At 35.1% G+C, this 16,572-nt stretch overlaps 1 protein-coding gene and 1 long non-coding RNA gene across 2 annotated transcripts in view; both read right to left on the reverse strand.

The window, feature by feature from the left end:
• Nucleotides 1-728: 728 nt before the first annotated feature.
• On the reverse strand, nucleotides 729-15,633 carry LOC144852549 (elongation factor 1-gamma-like). Its single transcript, XM_078710435.1, has 10 exons — nucleotides 15,566-15,633; nucleotides 15,267-15,425; nucleotides 9,830-9,893; nucleotides 9,572-9,714; nucleotides 8,857-9,000; nucleotides 8,354-8,483; nucleotides 6,020-6,206; nucleotides 5,744-5,913; nucleotides 5,317-5,441; nucleotides 729-1,569 (listed from the first exon to the last, which is right to left on the reverse strand). The coding sequence occupies exons 1-10, from the start codon at nucleotides 15,575-15,577 to the stop codon at nucleotides 1,411-1,413; spliced, it is 1,293 nt and encodes a 430-aa protein (XP_078566561.1). The 5' UTR covers nucleotides 15,578-15,633; the 3' UTR covers nucleotides 729-1,410.
• LOC144852571 (uncharacterized) overlaps nucleotides 729-16,572 on the reverse strand; it is a 121,177-nt gene continuing 105,333 nt past the window's right edge. Inside the window, exon 2 of the long non-coding RNA XR_013614308.1 lies at nucleotides 729-1,120. This is a non-coding gene — a long non-coding RNA (uncharacterized LOC144852571). The remainder of the gene's footprint in view (nucleotides 1,121-16,572) is intronic.

Genomic DNA, 16,572 nt, shown 5'->3' on the forward strand with positions numbered 1-16,572 from the left:
ATCCCGTATTAAGTAGATTAACTGTCAGGTCAAGTCGACTTGAATCAGTTTAGAGCAACTCGTGAGTTGGCCCAAACCAGCATATAGCGTGCAGTTGGCAAAACTGTGCTGAATCATTAAATACCATAGGTTTCTTTTGGTCCACGGTTCAAATCCCATCGTCGCTCTCGGTGTGTTAGCACTGGTGGGTTGAACAGCGCATAGCATCTGCCTATTGGATGGGACGTTGAGCCTTTGGCCACGTGTTGCCAACATGGCTAGTGTGCACGTTAAAGAGCGCAGTACACTCTTCAAATAGGGTATCATCTCGAGGTGTACTGTACTGTCATAAGTTTTAATGCGAACAAACAAGAGAGAAAACCCCTATATCCAATCACACCGGTCAAGCTAAATGCCGAATTTAAAGGTTACTCCATGCAATTAAGCGGTTAAGACAGTAGAACTGTAATACCTTGCTATATTAACATTGGCAAGGGTTCGAGCATGGTTCGGGTGGTAGAACTTCTCGGTAAGGACTAAAACCGTAGGTCTAGTGTACACATCTGCCTCATGTGCACTTTAAAGAACCTAGTACATCTTTCGAGACGAGTAGGGGGTTACCCCCGGTGTACTAGTATACACACAGCCACTGTCACTCATCAAGAGGGCCGCTTGATTGTCAGCATATGCTTTTTAAAAATATATTACTACTACAGTATTATATATTCAATAATACAAAAACTCAAAAATTCATATGTGCAGATATTTATTATCCACTCACAATAATTATGCTGACATAGTTTCTGCCCCAAAAAATGGCGTCATTGGTCTCTAGCAAATATAAAATGGAGGACGTCAAGACGTTGATCTCACCATGTTCTGTATGGTCAATTATCCAAAATAGAGACATTCATGTCCACAATGATGCAACCATATTTGGTCATAATGGTCAATCATGCCATATGTTATGTTTACATGCATAAATGAATTGGTTTTACTAAGCCATTATTCAGATATATGTGCACAAACAAAGGATAGTATTGATGTGCTCATATTTCGACATTGTTGATATTATGCCAGAATGTGATGTTTGAAGTTAAATACGTATAGAACAATAAAATCTTCTTAAGCTCTTTCTAAACTATCAAACTAATTTCACAAGTGTGATGTGCCCAAATACGGTAATGATATGACATCATCGTGTCCATATATGGGCACATCACATTTTTTTGCCACATAAAGTTTGATAGTGTGGGCAGAGCTTCATGGCGAGTTTTTCTAGGTGGTCATTAATTGAGACTGATATTTCAGAAAAACATTTGTTTTGGTGTATGCTTGAAGTGAAGAAACACATTTTAACTTTGGGTTCTGTTTAGAAATAATTGATATTATTTAAATATTAGTTCTTGTATTTAGCAACATTTGCTCAATTTACTTTAAGATTTTCATGTCTTTTATAATTTTGCCACCAACCATCTCACCAATATCACTTGAGAAATATTCGGTAACCATATCCTTGTTGGCTTGCTGAGTCATATCCAGTTTCTTCCATGTGTATGAAGGAGAGTCTACATTCCAGTTTTCATTTAACTGCAAGTTAACAGAAAATCTTATAACTATTTCTTTATTGTTGTTTATCTAAATAACTTTCAAATTGATTCTACTACACTTTTATTGAACTACTATCTATAGATTTTTACTATGTTTTTATTTTTTATTATTATATAAAACTCTTCATTAAATACTAATGTTCAATATATATATACATTACATAGCCTATGTAAATATGTGAACGCGATTGGTTGAAACTGCATCACATGACTACTGTAGCAAGGATCGTAAATCGTATATTTCTTCGAGTACAATGATATTGACCGAGTAATTTTCGCGTGATTATTGTGTCCCTGTCCAGTAATTCTCTAGTACGATGATGTTGACTGTGTAATTTTCGTGTGGCAACACTCGCGTTTGGCGATAAATAAACAAGTCATCTACTGAGACTTGAACTCGCGACGATTTGTCTACATCATCACAATACGATTTACCCGCTGCGCCATATAACTTGCTTGAAGAAATTAATCAACTAAAACTATTTAAACTATGCATACATAGCGCCCTCATTTGTTATTCACCCTCTATAGATGTGACGAAAGTCCATTTGTGATTGGTCAATACCCACAGTATATATAACCTGGTATGCGCGGCGCACTGAACATCTGGTGATTCGGCTCAAAGAAGACAAATTATTATTTACTAGATGGTACGCTTGGTCGTGCCCACAGATGGTTCTCGAATACACAGTAATTCCACCGAGAAAAACATTTCAGAGAGAGAGAGATTTCACATTGTACGTAACGCAGGACTATAATACATTGTCGTTTACAGAAACGAATAAATAGACACAATGATTTATGTACTCAACCAAAATTAGCACCCTTGGAATTACTTCCGAGAGAGAAACTTGTCACAAAATGAGTCCAATTTTATTATTTGGACTCATTTAAACAAATCCAATTTGTGTTTTATATGTAACATTAGGGTTGAGGGATGGTGAAGAGGATAGGTACAAAGAAGAACAATTTTAAAATATATTCTTATTATCCACTCAGTAACGTAATATTTTGTTATGTTTTATAGGCCTATACATAATATACCACTAAATACAGTAAAACATTTGCGATTTAATACTTTGTTAAAACTCTCACTGTCATAGTCGATTGAAATAGAAAAGTACACGATACACCACTACAACGTTTATATATATTTTAATTATTAATTAATACAGACGTTGAAAAGCAACTGTCAGTAATAAAGTTTATTTATTTGTATATTATGTGTTTATAATCTAACAGTAGGGCCTACCCACACTCACAGTAATAAAGTTTATTTGTATATTTGTTTATATTATATCTAACAGTACCAACCCTCACAGTAAGAAATTTGCGATACCTATTTACAGTATTGTACAGCATTGCAGTACTATTTATGTTTATTCTCCAAGGGCCCATAAATTTACCTACTTGTGTTAAACCATGGAGGTAAGCATATACCTCTATGGTTAAACCAAATAATTTGGAATGTTCCATTCATCACAAATTAATACATTTGTATACACATATATTAACCTATCAAAATAGTATTTTTTAAAGAAAATCGGTCTGTCTTCAACATTATGATGCTGTACTCGAGCTGTTCAACCGGTTTTCAGCTATTAACAACAATTATCGTAGGAAAAGATAGGAAAATGCGAAGCATCCTCGTATTATTGTGTGCGGGTATTTTTCAAGAAAGTTTCATTAGACAGTGTATACCACGATCGGAAAACACCCCTATTTGGGGCAAATTGTTGAACCTAAATTTGTTTTAATTGTCAATAACTAATGATCTAACTCAATTTAATTAGTAAACAGGGTTATATCAGGTGGTTAAAATCAGTACCAACAGTACGAACCAACTTTATATACCATCGAGTAAACATTCTAGAAGTAACGCATGATTTACCGAATTTTGCCCTTACGTAAATTTATATATAGATTCGGCCTACCTGATAATAATATTATTATTAATGTAGGCTTATTGATGGAAATTCTTCTGTTATTATTTAAACAACCTAGGCCTAAGTGAATATTTTATTGCCAAGGAATCATTAATTAGTAATTATCTATATATTATTCTTCGCATGGTAGGGTAAATGCAACGCCTAACTATAGGCAGGCTTATTACATAAAGGAGGCCCAGCTACCCGACCCAGTAAATATTTTACTTGTTGTTGGCTATATACGATAAGAGATATATTGCCTTTTATATTGGTAAAATATAAGATTTGACATCCACTCGGGAATGATATTATGCTCGAGAATTTTATTTCTTCACTGGTCAAATCTTATATTTTACCTCTAAGCAGGCAATATATGTATAATATCCATACTACCATACTTTCCACATTCAATTTTTGGTCAATGGTGGCAGTGGTGAATCTTGGTGGCATCTTAATGGCATCGTACTTAAAACGTAACAGCATTGTAGTGCTTTGGTAGGTACCTATGTTGACATACACCGACCTTTATGCGCCCCACAATGGGCGCACTATTTTTAGTGGAGTTGTGGCTTGGTGGTTATGATGCTTGACTACCACTACAAGGGTCCTGGGTTCAAGTCCCGTCACATGTCAGGATTTTTTCTAAGGACAAAATTACAACTCCACTCCCAAAGACTTGTAATAAGACTTTGTTAATGTAGAGCATCTTGTGTATATGTTTGTCTTGTGAACCTCTGAGGGTCCCTAATGATCAGCAATTGCTGGATGGATCACCCTCATTAAATATGGTAAAAAAAAAAAAAAATGTTGACATACACCGACCTACGTTGACATACACCGACCTATGTTGACATACACCGACCTATGTTGACATACACCGACCTATGTCTATGCTCACGCTACCCATTCGCGTTTTCACAAATTGCGATTGGAGTTGTCAATGCGAAAAAAAAAATATATCATTCGCAAAACTTGCGAAAATAATTTTTTCTTAAAAACTCAAACTTCGTCCGCTTAGTTAGGCTTCAAATATTAAGGTTTTATGTAAACCACAACGACTTTGCCAGCCTATAATAAGTGACAGCAATGTAGCGTTACTTGATATAAATGACGTTTTTTTTCGCGTCACTCGAATAAATTAAAACAAGTTTTCCGTTAGGAGGCTTATTTATTGTACAGACGAGTAGTTATCTGTAAATGTACATGTGGCCGACAAAGGAGAATTTATTTTATGAATAGACATGCGCAGTTACGAACAAACAAACTGCGCATGTGCATAGATGAAAATATCGCACAATAACAAACATGCTGCATGGACATTCCGCCGACGTCGTAGTTCGTTTGTGGTGTGTTACGATGTTTTCGCGAGTGAATAAGAAGCATATAAAACACAAATGAAAACTATTTATTATTTTATACTGTTTGTGATAAAAAACTTTATCCAGGCAGGCTGCATATGCTGATGATTAATAGAGGCAATGTTGACATATGCCCACCAATGTTGACATATGCCCACCAATGTTGCCATATGACGACCTATCTTGCCATATGAATTCAAAAGACCATGTCTAATCTAAACATTGTAATGTGTAACTAAATTTAATTCAACATTCTATTCAAATTAGTCAGCTCTTGGGTCAATTATACAATGAAATGGGTTTATAACAACAATATGTAACATTTTATATGTAATTTTTTATTATATCTTTCTTATGTCTTTTCTTTGTTATGTATTTTAAATGTATTGTTAAATGGATGTTAAATGAATAAATAAAAAAAAAATTAAAAAGAGGTCTTACATTGAATGCCAATTCTTGACCCCTGAACATCCAGACACCCGATATTTGACAATTATTGTCTTCGCCAGTTACACAAACAGAAGCAAAAGCATTCTTTACCAATTTATCAACTCGTTGAAACATGCCTGTAAATATAAACAATAATCAATAGCTATTTACAAGTTCCGTAAGATTGGGGAAGCGTGGATAGAACACCGACTGCATTGTACACTGTACAACAACCGTCTGAAAATGGCATGTATGATTTGCTTTACCAGCAAAATAGACATCCTTCACTTCACGCTAGCATGGTAAGAATGCAACTTCACAACATTTTCAAGAACTATTTCTTCATTTGATTAAAAGCGTATCCCAACAATTTAAGCTGAATTTATCAAGGGAGTGGACTCCACGTTTAAAAAAGTTTTCATCATTTATGGTCACTTACCTCTAACCAAATTTGAAGCCATAAATGTCATTTTAAGTTCAGAGTTATAATCGTAATCACCACGCCAAATTGAATAGCCTTCAAAGTCTGCATTTTCCCAAAGCCATTGCATGTAAACTGAAGCTCCATTATTACTGAACATTTTTTTCCAATCATCAAACACAAGCGTGCTAAAAGTTAAAAAAATTAATACACATATTTTTTTTAATACTTCATACAAATTGAATGCGTCTTTTCAAAAGCATGTCAACTGAATAGGTAGGTTGCTACAGATACCTTTTAGGTAGGTGTGCAAAAGGATCTTTCTTGTCTGCTTTTGGAGGAACAATGTCTGAATCATCTTCTTCAGGTTCTTCTTTCTTTGCCTTCTTTTCCTTTGGTGGCTTCTCTTGCTTCTTGTCTTTTTTTTCTTTTTTCTGGTCTGCTTTCTTTCCCCCTCCAGATATTTCAGCAAACTTCTTTGCTGTATTCAAATGGCATAATAATTAGTACCAAATATAATGCATACTATTGAACATAAACGTAAGGCATGAATTGAAATCCCTAGTCCTGTTTATTTTTTTATGTATCATGCTACATCATTTTCAGAAAAAAGAGAAGACCAACTCATAAGAAAATGTAATTAAAATCAGATGGTGCCCGTCCATTTGGTTACATAAAGATTCAATAGTAAATTGTACTTATTATTATTATTATTATTATTTATTCAGGCAAAAGATACATTCTACAAAATATAATAAAAATCAACAAATTAAACAAACACAAGGCAAAAGAAAATATAAAATCATAGTCACTAGTTGCCAGGAAAGCACAAAAGCAGCCTAAGCCACTGTCACCAATTAGATACAAGAAACTTTATTTATCATTTCAAATTAATTAAATAAATTTCAGTATATCACCGAGCGGTTTAGAATTTATTCTGTGCCTGTGATGTTTATATACAGTCGACTCTGCCTAAGTCGAATCTAATGGGACCGGTATAAAAATTCGAGTTACGCGAACTTCGACTTACAGATTTGCAAAAAAAATGCTAGGCCTAGGCTCACTCACTAGCCGCGCTATGGCTAGGCCTAGTAGACCCTGCCCTGTCACGACCGCGGCCCACGCGATGAGCCTTCTTGAATTGAGTTTGCTTAGCTAGCTAGCTAGGCCTAATAAATGCTAAGCCTCTTTTATCGGCAATGATAAACTGTATTTTCTTTTATGGGAAATCGGTATCCATTGTTTATTGCCATCTGTCTAGCACAAAATGGGTACCCACAAAACGCCGCTCAAGTTCTCAACTCTGAAACGAACTCATACACTATACACTAGCGCGAGTTGTAGGACGCCGCCTATACTATACAACCTGCTTGAGAGAACCGATATGGTCCCACATTATCTCCTCTGTCGTTTGTTTATCGAATTACGTACGTTTCATCGGCTTTTTTTGCGCGTTGTTGCCGCGTGATTTGTGACTTCGACTTATACGATATAAATAACTAAAGAATGTGTGTATTCGGACCGCAAAAAGACGTCGACTTAGACGAATTTCGACTTAGAAAAGTTCGACTTACAAATAAAAATTACACAGTAATGTATAGGAAAGAATTGGGACTTTCATAAAAATTCGACTTTCGCGATTTTTCGACTTACGCGAATTCGACTTAGGCGGAGTCGACTGTATATATATGTTCATAATCAGTGTACCATGTCCCGCATACCTGGCTCAGCCTATATATTGTGCCAGTTCTGCGGTACATTTCATTTGGAAACCTGAGCTGCACTGACGAGGTCTAATAAGATTGAAACAGTACTGTCTGCAGATTGGATATATATATATATATATATAAATGGACTAAAAATTGACAAAAAGTGTCAAAGTATAAAACAGTAACATTAAAAATCTTTAAAATGGTTCAAAACGTATTGTTACAAATTACATTCTAGAGACACCAGTATTTAAAATATGAAGAGTTTGACACAAAAGAATTTCTAAAACGACATCGCACATTACGTGGTGGTCAGAGTCTAATACCAGACCTATTTTGGTTATAACAACAATTAATTTTGAGCGCAACACGTTTTTCGTAGATTTGAGATAGTGGTGTGATATTACATTTAATGATACGCTGAGCAATTTTTATGGACCTATCCATTTTTTTCTTATCGTCACATGTTCCAAAATTACATCATAGTATGTTAAAACACAAGACACTTAAAATCATCGTCTGGTAGAAAAGAACCATTATTTAGCTTTCAATTAACTTTCCTTAAAAAATGAATTCTCTTATTGGCTTTGCCAGCAAGTAATTGTGAATTGGCATTCCATTTAAGCTTATCATTTACTATAGTTCCTAAATATTTGTGGTCAGACACCATTTCACCAATTGAATTATTAAATTATTATTAAAGCAGTTTTACAAAAGCACCATTAAATGCCAGCATCAGACGTTCATTCATCAAAATGTATCAGTATTACGTCCCGAAACAAGTCATCATCTGCTGACTTGTTTTTTTTCTTCTTATTTTAATGGCTATTGTAAACAATTACGACACAAAACCTTTTGTATATAATCATGTCTGAAGGCTCGTCTTCCTAGCCTATCAATCTTGTCATTTGTTACTCACCGTCAAATTGAGCCATTTTTTCACAAAGGGCCACTTTGCCGATGACTGCAACAACTTCAGGTTGGTTGACTACTGTGACAAACCAACGGGTAACATTACCATATGGCTGACGGAAACTGGGATCAAACACCTGGCATGATATAAAGAAGTTAATACAATATTTGTATCATACTTTTCTGGTTATTTAATCGAAATAGATTATTTATATAGATAAAACAAGTTACTTAAATATTTCATTATCTTTTAAAGAAATAAAGAATTATAATCAGGGCTAACATAAACCTTGTTTTGGGTCTAGAAAACAAGAAAATTATCCAAATGCCAATATCAGTAATTCGTTCATCAATTATAATCAGGATTACGTCCCGAAGTAAGTCATCATTTATTGGCAAAAGATAGAAATGTGTATGAATTTTTTTTAAATGTAATATTTTTAGTTATCTATGTATTTGCAATGTATTTTGTTAGTACATTTTTCACTAGCGATAAGAATTAAGTCTTACTTTCTGGTAGAGCATCAACAGAGTGCAAGCAACAGCAATATCAGCAAGTGTTACACGTTCTCCTACAAGGAATGTCCTTGTTGTCAAGTATTCGTTGAGGTAGGACATCACATTCTTAAGCTCCTCTTTGGCACGCTCTGTGTTCTTTAAAAAAAATTATTTTAAATAGTAATTTTATAACAAATACAACTTTTTAGGTACTGCAATTTTGATTCTCCGTTCAATAGTGAGTTTTTAATTTTGGACGACCCAACTAGGTCAGATCAATGGATGTGTTGTCGGTCGTCGGCGGGACCTAGAAATTATGAAAATTGAGGTGGGAGCGATGACACAATATCAAAGCAAATTACATGACATAGAGCGGTCGTCCCAAATAGAAAGCTCTCTAATATTAAATGGATTTAAATTGTAAAAGGATTGTTACATTGTGAAGTTGCAGTAGACATGGAAAATGAATGAGAATGATTAAACGGCAGCCAGATTAAAGAACAATCTATCCTAAAGCACTGCTGTCCATCAAATCACAAAAATTATCGGAAAAATATAAGAGTTGAAATGCCAATATCAGAAATTCGTTCATCAATGATAATCAGGATTACGTCCCGAAACAAGTCATCATTTATTGGCATAAAAAAACAACAAAAGGAAGAATTTAACATTAAAATGTCAAAGTGTTGGACCACTGAAAATGTTTGAAATAAAGAATTTCACTAACCTGTTTGTTGAACTGCATGATGCCAAGGGTTGGGAAAACCCAGTTACATGCAGAGGGCAAGATCTCATTGTCAGCTAAGTTCACAAACATCTGTACCTGTGCTTGGTCTTGTACATTGCTGCCTCTTAAGGTCTCATTAGCCACTGCACAAGGTGAGAAATTTACAAACCAATTAAACATCTTTTTCATACATGGCAGCAGTCGCGTGCGCAAATTTGAGTGAGCTATAAATGTTACCTTATACCAGCCTGTACTTACCATAGAAAGCTATTGCATTGGCTTCAGTGAGTAGAGTGCCATTGTTTCCCTCAAAGGCTGGAACCTAATTTTTTCAAAAGTAAATTTGCTTTTTTATTAAGTTTTCTAGGTTGGCTTGTAGTACTTGAAGCCTACATTGGAAAATTTGACATTCTGCGCACGTTCGAACATATACACATGTAAACGATGGATGCAACAAGTTTATCAAGACTAGCTAGGCCTATTATAGTGAAACAGCCCACGAAATTCAGAAAAAAGGTCGGCAAAAAATTGCCGACCTTAAATTCGCCAAGGTCGGCAGTCTCGGCAGTTCTAAAAATAGAAAATTCACCAAGGCCTAACCTCTTGCTAACCTAAGGCCTAGCTAGGCCTAGCCATCCTAGCTATATGTTATGCAAAAAGAACTAGCAAAATTAACTAAAATATAAAAACCTAACACTAAAATTTACAAGATAAATTCTATTTGATAATTGCTGAACATCGTGGTTCTGGAGCTAGCAGTACACAGAGCATAGTTGCTTGCTTGGCATAACAGGGTATTCCCCTACACAGGTCTCACGCTGTGCCCAGCCAGCTTGATAGAAAGCATGCAGCTCACGCACAACATGATGTAATGGTTGAGTGAATTCAGGGATCATCTTAATTCCATGGTTTGTTAACTAAACACAACATGGTGGTGAATATGCCTGTTAAAATTTCAATGATACGATCCCTTAAAGTACCATGTTGTTGCTAGGAGGCTTGAAAGGAGGGATCTAGCCTAGTTTCTAGGTCGGCAATCTCTTGCCGTCCTCTGACAATTTAAGGTCGGCAATAAGGTCGGCAATTGCCGATTGCCGACGTGAAATTCGTGGGCTGGTGAAATCAATTACCTTGAATATACCTTGAACCGTAGGACTTTGAGAACTTAGCTCATTTGTCCCTCCATTGTCATCAATGAGAACTCCTCAGTAACATATGGGCGAAACTTGAGATGGTGGTCAGACCATAACTTTGCAATGCTGGTTTTGAACTTGTTAATCGTTGGTTCCGTCACAATATGGTTTGGTAGCGAGTTCCAATCATTTATAACTCTAACTGCATATGCTCTTTTTCTAATGTTTTTATTATATTTGGATTTCGATACCTTAAAAACATTCCCCCTGGTTTGCTGGTATTTAGATCTTTGAAATAATTTTCCCGCCTCGATATTATCAAATTTATGAAAGATTTTAAAAGTTTGAATTAAATCCATCCTTTTCTTTCTAAAGGCTAAGGTAGGCAAATCCAATAACTTCAATCTCTCTGCATATGGCTTACTCCTCAATTCAGACACTAACCTTGTGGATCTCTGTTGGACTTTTTCTAAACGATTGTAATCTTTCTGATACAGAGGTGTCCATGAACTTCCACCATATTCCAATATAGGTCTGATCATAGATTTGTACAGATACATATAACTCCTACTATCAAGATACTTGAAAGATCTAGTCACCATACCGAGTATCCTGTTTGCAGATTTAACAACCTTGGAAGTATGGGCAGAGAAGTCTAGTTTATGATCAATCAGTATTCCTAAATCTGTTTCTTGAGAAACGCTATCAATACCAACTTTGTTGTCACCAAGGCCAATAAAGTATTCATACATCAGATTCTTTGACCCAAAATGAATGACTTTACACTTGGTCAAATTAAACGGTAGCTGCCAATCATGAGACCATTTGCACATTGCATCTATATCAGTCTGCATTAAATTTCTATCTGAATCTGAATGAATTATTCTGAACAGCTTTGTATCGTCTGCAAAGAGCTTAATGACAGATTGGGAAATAGCGTCTGGTAGATCATTTATAAAAATGACAAACAATAATGGCCCCAGGACACTGCCCTGAGGCACTCCGCTAATAACATCTCGCCACATCGACTTCTTCCCATTTACCACAACTCTTTGTTTTCGATCACTCAAAAAAGACTCGATCCACCTTAACAAGTTGCTAGAAATACCATAAGACCTAAGTTTAGATAACAATCTACCATGAGGCACTTTATCAAAGGCCTTCTGAAAGTCAAAATAAATACAATCAAAAGAAAAACCTTTGTCCAACCAAACCGACCACAAATCAATGACCTCAATTAACTGAGTTGTACACGACTTGCCAGAGCAAAAACCATATTGTTGATCTGAGATTAAATGATGTGATTCTAGGTGTTTGTATATTTTATCTTTAACAAGTTTTTCCATTGACTTACACATTACAGAAGTTAAGCTAACTGGTCTATAATTGAGAGGTTCAGACTTATCACCTTTTTTATACAAAGGGACAACATCGGCTCTTTTCCATGAATCTGGAACAACTCCTTCAAACATCAATTTATTAAAAAGTAAAGTAACTACTCCACCAATTGTTTCTGCAGTTTCTTTCAATACACGAGAATTTATCATGTCTGGACCAGGAGATTTATTTACATCTAAGCTCTTGAAATATTCAATAACTTCATCTACTTCAAACATAACTGAATCGATCAAAGCATCCGTCTTTACTTCATCAAAATTGGGAGGTTGGGTTGAATCTTCCTCAGTAAAAACCTGAACAAAGGCAGTATTAAAAACTTCTGCTTTCATTGAATTAGAAGACACAATAACTCCATTTTTATCTTTCAAGTCAGGAATACCTTGTTTAGATTTGGAATTGCTTTTTATGTACGTCCAAAATGCTTTAGTATTAATTTTGACTTCCGCAGCTAATTTTCTTTCAAAAGATGCTTTTGCTTTTCGAACTTCCGCAGTAGTCCTATTTCTTGCTTTTACAAACTCATTCCAAGACAACTCATCTCTTTTGTTTTGGTAAATGTTCCACGCTTTATGTTTCCATTTAATCGCTTCTTCCACATCTCTATTCATCCATTGTTTTCTTTTTCCACTACCTTTTCTATTAAGAGGAATAAATTTTGAAATTCCATCCTGAAGGGAACATTCGATCAATGTAGCCAAATCATTAGCAGATAAATCTAAAGCAGCTTGCTCAAGGTTCAGATCTTCTAAATACTTTCTCATGCCGTTATAATCTCCTTTGTAATAATTTCTCATCAATGGTACTTCAGTGGATTCTATAGAACAATCAATATTGAAAGTCAAAACAACATGGTCACTAAGACCAAGAGGCGGTTTATAACATAAATCCTTAATTAAGAAATCATCTCTAGAAAAAATTAAGTCAAGAACACTTGGTTCTTCACCTGCCCGAACTCTTGTAGGTAGTGTACAATGCTGTACCCAAAACAAATCTTCAATGCACTCAAAAAAATTTCTTGAAAGTCTTTCACCAGGAATTTCTAACGATGTCCAATCTATCGATTTATAATTGAAATCTCCAACTACTAAAATATGATCTGAATTGAAATTTTCTACCTTTCTTAACAATTCTTCCAGCAACTCATTATTGGCCGGTGTACTGTTTGGACTTCTATAAATACATCCGATCAAAATTGTTTCATCAGTTGAAAGTTTCAAATTTAACCAAATGGATTCAGTATACTCTGCCTTCAAACAAACTTCCGACACTGATATATTATGCTTAACATAAATTCCAATACCCCGAACTGAGTTTTCTGGATGAAAAAACTGATACCCATTAAGACACAAACAATTGAAGTCAATTTCGAATAAATAATTCTTAGGGAAAACTTCGGTTAAAAAAATAAAATCAGGTTGTTCGTTAGCTATTCTTGCAACCAACTCATCCTTCTTATTGAACAAAGAGTCACAATTTGTGTAAAAACAAGAAAAAGATGAAGAATTCTTTGAACTAAAGACTTTTTCTGATTGACTAATTTGTTCTGTGTTAAATACGCTGAGGTTTTTTTCTTATATGGCCACGTCGAATTTCTAGATCCTTCTCGCCCGCCTCAATCCTAGCATTTAAAGCATGCCGCAACTTTTTATATTCAGACCGCTCTGCTTGGGTTCTATCATGAGATACACTTATATTACAATCTTTATTATTACGGACACCATGCATAAATCTAAACTTGTTCTCCTCATCAAAAAATACAATTTTTAACGGCCTATCTCTATCATCCTCTCGTTTGCCAAGCCTATGACAAAATTTTACTGACAATTCTCCATCAATTAACTTCTTTAGCGAATTAATATCCTGCAATTGCCTCTCTTTACCATCAGCAGAGTCACCTTCCTTAAGCTTAAAGACAATAACATTATTTCTCCGACTAAGTCTTTCAGTCATGTCATCAAATTTCCTTTCGACCATCTCTTCTAAATTTGTATCAGTTTGGTGTTCAGCATGTGTTACTGAAAAATGTTGTATCGCATCACTATTTTTCTTAACATCTATTTTAATGCTATTAATTTCCGCTTTCATTAGTTTCTGATTACTACTAACGTCGTTCAGAATTCCCATAAGATTTCCTGCTAGTGTAGTGCAAGTACGGCAATACCAAAAAATAGAAGGATCACCTTTTGTTAACCAATCATACTTCGTCTTATTCACACCTTGACACTGCGAGTGAAACCAATATTTACACAAGCCACAAATAATTCCCCTATCTGATTTCAGGACTGGTGAATCACAGGAACCACACTTACATTGACTAGACAATTCATCAATGTCACTTCCATGTTGGGTATCAATTGACTTTGACTTAGTAGGCCTAGCTTTGGACCCTGGAGCAGCCATTATTCCCTTCCTTGAAAATATCAAAACACAAGTTCTAGGCCTAAGAAAATAGTCCACAAAAATAACTTCAATCCTGCGTCCCAAATATTCAAATCCAGACCAAACTTCAATTATAACTATTAATAAACAAGTTCCCAGTTAAATTTCTACAAAATACTTAGTAAAAACCGGATTTTGTCAAATTTCATTTGATTTCTGTAGAGTTTCAATTATAGGCCGGGGCTAAAATAATAGCCCTAGCAAGCTGACAAACTCTTTCTATCTAAAAGCCTATATGCTAGTTAGGCCTAGCCTCTCTAGCCCATGTATTTATACACAGCTGCAATAAATAGTACAAAATGATGTTTTCAATAAAAGCTGTGGTTAGGATTCTGGCACCGGAACTCAACTGACAAATTGTAATAGATTCCGACAGAAACTAACACTGAGAACTAAAACCTAAATCTAAAAAAAACATCCCTCCAGGCAATGGTGGGTAAAGAAGATAGTGCATAATTAAAAGACAATTTTTTGAATTAAAAAAATTGGTCGAGAATTGAACCTACAAAACCACTAGACCCCTCCTAGCTGCAGTAACACAATCTGCCGGAATCCTAACCACTTTGTTCAATAAAACATTTTTTTTTTAAAGTTGTGATAATTAGGCCTAGGCCTAGGCCTAGCCTACTAAGCCTCCTAGCCTATATTATTAATAATATTAAAATACTTTCACATTCATTATAATTTATATCCTACATTCAGATACACAGAAACATTCAATTTACCTTTCCAAGAGGAAATTTCTTTAAAAAGTCAGGAGATTTATTAGTTTCTCCAAGTTTGAAGGCTGGAGGATCTTGCACAACCTTTACGTCAGCACCACTGTACTTTGCAGCAATCTGGATTTTGTAAGCCCTGAAGTTTTCGGGGTAAGTGTACAGCGTCTGACAACAATAAATACAAAATAAAGTATACAATATATTAATTAAATGTTATATTTTATTTTCAGCTATATGATATCTAGGTGTTTCAACGGATTACAATTTAAAACATTGATTTTCATCAATTAAGAAACGGTACTTACACCTGCAGCCATGGTTAATGTTAAAAGAGGTCAAACACACCGGGTCCACGATTCAGGTCAAAGTGTAAAGTTAACGGATATGATATGGCCAGAGAGATGTAATAAGCCGAAGGCTAGAGGGCGTACTCCATTAAGACCATAGTAGAGTATGCTCCATCGCCCTGTTTGGTATAAACTATAACTAATATAGCTCCCATAAATTACAACACATATTCAGTGAAGTTTTTATAAAATTAAATATATTCTTAATCGCAATGGAATATTCGTATTGAATAAAAATTCGTGTACGAAAAAATCCTTTCGCGTTTGGAAAAAAAATATATTGTTAGATAAATCATACCACCAAACTTACGACTTAGGATGACTATAGCGAGGCATTTAATAAAAAGGCAAACTGTTGTTGTCAATTAAAGACCCCTTCCCTGCAATTTTGGACGTTTTTTGGAAAATAATACATATATATCACTTTAAAAACATTAAACCATGTCATTCCTTGTCTTAAATGTACGTTTTATGGTAAATTATGATAAAAAAGTGAGAAACAATGCACTACCTAAGTAGCTCGCGGCGATCGACCTCTCGTGGACGGTCTTAGGCCTAGCCTAGCTAGGCTTAGTTTTGTAGGCCTAGCTGGTAAACATCGGTAACGTACGAACATCGTACGCTAGCTATATACCTAGCCTGACGTTGTATAGTTGCTGCATTAATTGTCTTTCTATTTTTGCCAGACTCCGTTGATACAAATTGGGGAAAACCCGGTATTTTCGCTGAAAAGTTAGGAGTCTTCCATTTGTTTTGGCCTCACGATCGATCGAAAAGTGGGCGAATTACAGGTGAAAAACAAAAATATCAATCCGCGCGCAATGCATTTTGGGATTTATAGCGGGCCGCTATAATTATTAGAATCGACTTATTTTTTACATTTTTAACCGTTTAAAGACGAAAAACGTTATCGCAATAGGACCATATAGTATTATTTTTACATTAAATATAGTTTGTGATCTTAA

This window comes from Antedon bifida, chromosome 9 (genome assembly GCF_963402885.1).
Source record: "Antedon bifida chromosome 9, ecAntBifi1.1, whole genome shotgun sequence".
Lineage (NCBI taxonomy): Eukaryota > Metazoa > Echinodermata > Crinoidea > Comatulida > Antedonidae > Antedon > Antedon bifida.

Bases quoted from the DNA above. Each gene is read 5' to 3' on its own strand.
- LOC144852549 (XM_078710435.1), bottom strand. The intron at 9,001-9,571 runs GTTAGTGAAATT...TTTTTTTTAAAG, and splicing joins TCATGCAGTTCAACAAACAG to AACACAGAGCGTGCCAAAGA. The intron at 5,914-6,019 runs GTATCTGTAGCA...TTTAACTTTTAG, and splicing joins TTTGCACACCTACCTAAAAG to CACGCTTGTGTTTGATGATT.